Source organism: Porites lutea, chromosome 2, assembly GCF_958299795.1.
Source record: "Porites lutea chromosome 2, jaPorLute2.1, whole genome shotgun sequence".
Lineage (NCBI taxonomy): Eukaryota > Metazoa > Cnidaria > Anthozoa > Scleractinia > Poritidae > Porites > Porites lutea.
The window spans coordinates 48,974,590-48,980,696 of NC_133202.1; the positions used below are offsets into that span (position 1 = coordinate 48,974,590).

Genomic DNA, 6,107 nt, shown 5'->3' on the forward strand with positions numbered 1-6,107 from the left:
TTTTTTTATCGATGATTCTCTTGGGATAGAACGATAGTATGCTCTCGGCTGATGCTTTCGTTCTTCATAAAATTTCCAGCCGGTCAATGTTTGATGATGTATGATGACCGATATTCATTAATGGAAACACACGTGAGTTGCATGTCTCTAGCTGTAACAAGTAATTTGCAGATAAAGCAAAATAAAAACTTTGCAAAAATTGAATTCTTTCGTTCCTTCAGTCTAATGACTACGTACAGTTTCCGTTATGTTATCAAAAAGAAAAGTCAGGGGGAAAATTGGGGAAAGCGGCGCAAGAACTATCCGGTTTAGTTGGAACACTGAATCTGTCGCAGAGAGCCTTTTTGTTCAAGCGAGCGATGAATATTGACAACAAATACCCTCGATTTATTAATGTTTTATGCAAATTTCCTTTGGTGGAACACAATCTTCATTTTTAAGCAAAGCTATTGTCTACATTTGAGGGATCTTAATAGTCGATGGATACATTTAATATTTACACATAGTTGATAAGTCCACGAAACTGCATGTACAGTCCATATCTACATTGCTTGCAGTTCAATAGGTTGGTCCCGCCTTACTGGATACGAAGTGTTTTTGCAGAAAAGCTCCTTCAAAGCTCTCCTGAACTCTGACAATCTAATTGCGTAGATCACTGGATTCAATATCGAATTAAGGTTATAAAACGCTTGTACTATCTTGAACGATGTGGGTGTAGTCAATGAGTGACGGGTCTGAACTTACCGCGATACAAATAATTATTACCCAGGGAAGAAGAGTAAGTATAGAGGCAGCACTAACTATGAATAAAGTTACTGAAAGTTTTCTTTCTGCTGACATAACTGACCCTAACTGCTGGACATGAGCTTTTCTGATAAGTTTTGAAATAATTATAACATAAGATATTGTTAGTACTGCAAGAATAAGAAGAACATAAATTATCCAGGGGTATCGATCTGCGAGAGGTACATCACTCATGCGAATGATTTGTGGAACACATGCTAGAATCAAAGCTCCCAACCAACTAAAAATGATAATCTTATAGTAAATGCGTTTTCCAACTAAACAATGCCTAAATGGATATGGTGTTGCGTGCAACCGCTCTAAAGATATTAAAGCTAGGTTTCCCAGTGAAGCTATCCAGCAAATGTCAGCGATTATTGTATATAAAGCTCTGAAACCATGTGTCGATCTTTTTTCTGTTTTAATAAACCAAACGGTTTCAGGTCCCGCGACGGCTCCAGTAAACAAATCAGCTACAGTCAGGTTCATTATCAGGTACGTATTGCGTCTGCGTAGATGGCGGCTTCTTGCAAAGACAATGAGAGTGAAGACGTTGTTTATAATTATCACTATATACTCAGTGAGAAACACTGCAAACCAGATGTTCTTCGTCCCATCAATCGACATCCTTTAAACATATGACAGTAGCCTTTTTCTTGTCTTTTAAATGGGATCTGGAATAAGAAAAAGAAAATCATTTCACCTTAACCCTCGGACCTACACTCAAAGTCCTACCCCCACCTTGGTACCCACCTTGGTACAAGGGGTTGGGGCGTTGATGGAACCCCTTTCCTGAGATTTTGAAATGTTGCAGTATTCCGAAACGATTTTGCCTTCAGTTGAAAGCCTGTGATCGCGCTGCTGGAGGCCTGTGACGTCACTAAACATGGTTGCCATCTTGGATTTTTTCAAGAATTAGAAATTAGGTAAAAACCGAGAGAATTGATAGGTTTTCTTTGGCTTGACATGTAAAATAACACACCAATAAATACTTTGCATCATTTTCTCCTCAATCTTTACTTTTGTTGCTGAAAGAAGTTGAAAAAACATAACTTTTCACTCAAAAATGGCTTGACCGCCTGCTACCTATGACGTTATATCTCTCGTTACCATAGTAACTGACCATCACTAAACTTGTCTCAAAATGCGGGCGACGGATAAACTGAAAGCGCCAGGTGCTGATGCTTTATTGTCTAGGAAAAGACTCAGAAAAAATACTAGGCTGAGGGGGAGGGGGGTTGGTCTTGTAAGTTTGAGCGATAAAAAAACAACATAAAACAACAACAGAAAAGCGAAGTTCAAACTCTCTACCCTCTTGAAGCGTAGGATAGGTTGGTATTAATCATATAATCTCCCGTGAAAGTGATTCATGAGGATGCCCTTAGTGTATAGTTTTTAAATCCAACCCCGCTAGGTGCACCTGTACCAGCGGAATAACTAAAGTTAAAGCGATGTGTTAAAGCTACTTATATCTTAACGTTCATAGTATTTAATCAATGTTTTACTTTCTATACTGGGACTGCACAAGATTCCTCAATATGGACATGATCAAATATGAGCCCATAGCTTAATTCTAAACGACTAAACCATACTCCATTTTTTTAGTTGTTTACTGACTACAGCTACACTCCATTAACACCCTCTTAAACGACTAAACCATACCCCAAGGAATATGTGTATACTGAGAGGGCTATTATTTTATCGTTCCGTGAGAAAACTACCTCTTGCGAAGATAAATTTACAGCTGTATTTTATGGAAAAAAGCCTGGAAAAAGAAAAAATGTTCATCAACTTACACACTTTTCTCTGTAAAGGTGGGATAATTCCTAGAAACAGTCTGTTGTAGTACCTCTTTATCAAGACAATTTCAAACCGACCGTGTACTCAAAGCAGAAAAACTTTTGGAACACCGCGTCGATAAAATTGCCTTAATTAGCAGATCAGCTCCTGAGTTTCAGGTTGAAGTCATTAGAAGTTTGTGACATTATTGCCACTGCCAAATGTTTAGACCAATGGTATTAAATATGGTAATAAGTATTCGTAGTTTCTTGTTCCTGTAGTTATATTGTTCGGGCTAAGTAGCAGTTGTTCAATTCTTTGTGCAATCATTTTCATATTATGCAGACGTGAACTTTCTGGAAGGTTTTCACGCTTTACTTTTGAGTGGATTATTGTTAAAGATTTCTAACTTTGACAAAGGGAAAATTTGTGTTTTCTAGTTCAAACGCATATAAATTTATTTCCTTTTGTCTTTGAAAATTCTTTGAGCACTTCCTCTTGGGAGGTTTAATTTACAGCTGCCTTTTGTTATTTAAAACAAAATAAATAAATAAAAAAGAAGAAAGAATGATACTGAAAATATTAAACTTTTTCTATTACTTACATTTTACTTCTCTTTGTAAAGGTGTGAATGATATAAGTCACTAAAAACAGTCTGTAATACTTTTCACTGCATGAGTCATGAAACCTTCTCACCAACTCGAACCACGAAAAACTACACACCCGGCAAGGAACTCGATAATAGTGGAGCTCTCCGGCGCAAAGCGCGCCAGTGGAGCACCATGGGTAAGAAAATGAAGTAATCTACCCATCCGAGAAAATTTGGTAATCACGTGACCGTACAACCACCGCCCGAGCGACCGTCCGTCCACACCACAGGCATACCAATGTTAAATAACTCAATCAACAGATATGGCAACCCAAATGCAACTCAAAGTTATTTTGGCGGAAAATCGCATAGCCATCGAAGTCTTGTTAAGCAGAGACAGAGTGAATAAAGACGAAAATTTAAAGCGGAAATTGTTTCTGCATCCGTGTTGTCTAAAGTATTCAGCTTAAATTCATTGTCCAGCATGTCCACAAATTTGGAATATAGGAGAAAGACAGAGAAAAAATGAAAAACAGGCTGCAGGCCAGCGAAGCTCAACGAGGGAAAGAGCGACAGAGATCTAGAGCGAGAGGGAGAAAAAACGAAGGAGACATTTTTTTGTTGGAAGAACAACATGAAAATTTTGTAGCGGCGGTGACAAAATAAGAAAAGGTAGCGGCCACCAATGCAAGATGATAATGAGTGGCAATAAAAAAAAAAGTGAACGAGAACACGTACGACATTTCCTCCATAAAACGTGCAACTAAGAAGTTTCTGGAAGTTTCACGTTGTAGTCGTGCAAAACAACGGCAAAGAAATGTACAAAAAAAAAGTGAGCTGCAGGTGCAAAGTTGCTTTTTTTTTTTGCTAATTAGCCCTTTTTTTTACCGTTCTCCAGCGTTGCCTTCACGGATTAGCATAACACGATTTTATATTTTGTTTGAGCAAACTATATATAAATATTATCGAGAGCTTCGCTTTTAGCCGTGGCTAAATCTATATATGTTATTAACATCAATCAGCTCGTTTAGATGAGCACAGTTAAAGGACTGACATGTTTTACTCTTACTACCAATCTATTAAAATGGTATTGAATATGTAAAAAAACCTCTGTTCTATCCTTTCTGTGCAAGTTACACGTTTCCAATTATATTAGCAGTTGGTTAACCCATATGTTTCTTGTTTGTTCGTTTTGTGTGTGTGACTGTGAGTGTGTGTTTTGAAAACTATCGTTAATCATGCAATAGTAATTATTTAATGAAAAGAGTTATGTAAAGAGTACCCCTTAATAACAAAAACGCAAAAAATATAGGAGAATTACCATACTCGATTCATTGCAGTAAGATGAGAAAGAGTCGTTTTTGGCTTCAAATGATTATTACACTCTTTTGAACTGAAGCAAGAGCAATAAGCGATGGGCGGGCGACTTAAGGTAATAAAATGTCAGTGGCACAGCTGCCCTAACTCATTAAGCCCGGGCTTAACAAAAATTTGTGTTAAAATGAGCTCATGTACTTGCACGTGACAGGGAGTGATTCAACCAAATGTCAAGGCTTCGCTCCGTTATAGAAATCGCGCCGACGACATCACCGTTCTTATGTGTGAACAGGAGCCCTGTCCGGTGTGGTTTTCGCGCAGGCACAAGTGCTGACCGGTACGTATGGCTTGAACACTGAATCTGTCGCAAAGAGCCTTCTTGTATAAGTAGATACGTTGCAGGGGTCCCATTTGTTTACTTTGATAGCATGTGAGAGTTATGAACGCTTAACATTTTTTAAAATTGCCAAGTTTGAAAGCGATACGTCCTAAGCGAGCGACGATATATCTCCGCAAAGTTGCGAAAATTCGGAAGTTTGTATGGTGGGGCCCACGCGACTTTCAGGAGTTCAATCTTCGAAAGTTTTCAACCAATCACTTTCAAAGTCAGCAATTTTACTAATTTAAAGGCATTTTTTTTAGCGGAATTTACGAATTTTTCCTGATTTGTTCGTGCCAGAAGATAAAAAAAAAAAAGAAAAAGAAAAAAAAATTCCTTGGAAAGGTCTATCGTTGCGCTTGTGATGAGATATGATACCAAAGGAGTGAAGTGAACTCACAAAAGTAAGGAAAAAGAACAGTGGCGAATCCAGGGGAGGGGCCTGGGGGCCCGTTCCCTCCTTTATTTTTAGACCAAACAACTAAGGCCTGAAGGGCTCCCTTCCCCCCTTATCTCAGGGTCTGGATGACCACCGCCTTGCTCCCCACCCTCTCCGCTTCCCCTTATCTGTAGGTCTGGATCTGCCACTGACGGAGTAAGTGTAGAAGCAGCGCTTTGAATAAAGTTACTGAAAGTTTTCTTTAGGCTGAAGCAGCTGAACTCGCTCTCGGGGAAGAAGATTCCTTATCACTTTTGAAATTTACATAAAAACATCAGATGTATATTGCTTCAAATTAATAACAGTTTCAAAATGAGATAACTTCTTGACACTGTGGCTTTCGAACCTAATTTGTTGTTTTTCACTGCCTGCAAAGGTATTCACATACACCATTTTCTAAGCTTTCAGTAAAATACTGAGACAAGCTGGGAACCATGAACTTAAAAACACTACCCACAATACCATACGGGGTTGACGCGTGCACTTAAACGCGTTTTCCCGACAACGTTTCTCGAAACCGCTGTTTTACTTCGATCAGATGTCGTCAGGGTATTTTTTTTCATTTTCAATGTTAAAAGTTGGTCGTAATCACCCCTACTGATTGACTGGAGTTGACAAGGTCTTTTATTTCATTATCTGTGTAGGTTATATAGCTAGCGAAGAAGTGGAGAGGGGCGAAAAAGAAAATCGGCCAGCGAAGCATGCCTTGCGTAGCCTGGAAGAGAACAAAAGGCGAGGGAGCCTTTAGAAATTCTTTATATTATAATCTGATTGGTAGATCACTGACAGTTGACTGTTGACCGATGAATACCTGCGATTTA

At 38.7% G+C, this 6,107-nt stretch overlaps 1 protein-coding gene across 1 annotated transcript; it reads right to left on the reverse strand.

Moving 5' to 3' along the window:
* Positions 1-678: 678 nt before the first annotated feature.
* On the reverse strand, positions 679-1,410 carry LOC140926338 (olfactory receptor 10A3-like). The gene has a single exon (XM_073376094.1). It carries the CDS (start codon positions 1,408-1,410, stop codon positions 679-681), a length of 732 nt encoding a protein of 243 aa, XP_073232195.1.
* Positions 1,411-6,107: the final 4,697 nt, after the last annotated feature.

Excerpts from the sequence above, each read along its gene's own strand:
- LOC140926338 (XM_073376094.1), bottom strand. The coding sequence starts at position 1,410 with ATGTCGATTGATGGGACGAAGAACATCTGGTTTGCAGTGTTTCTCACT.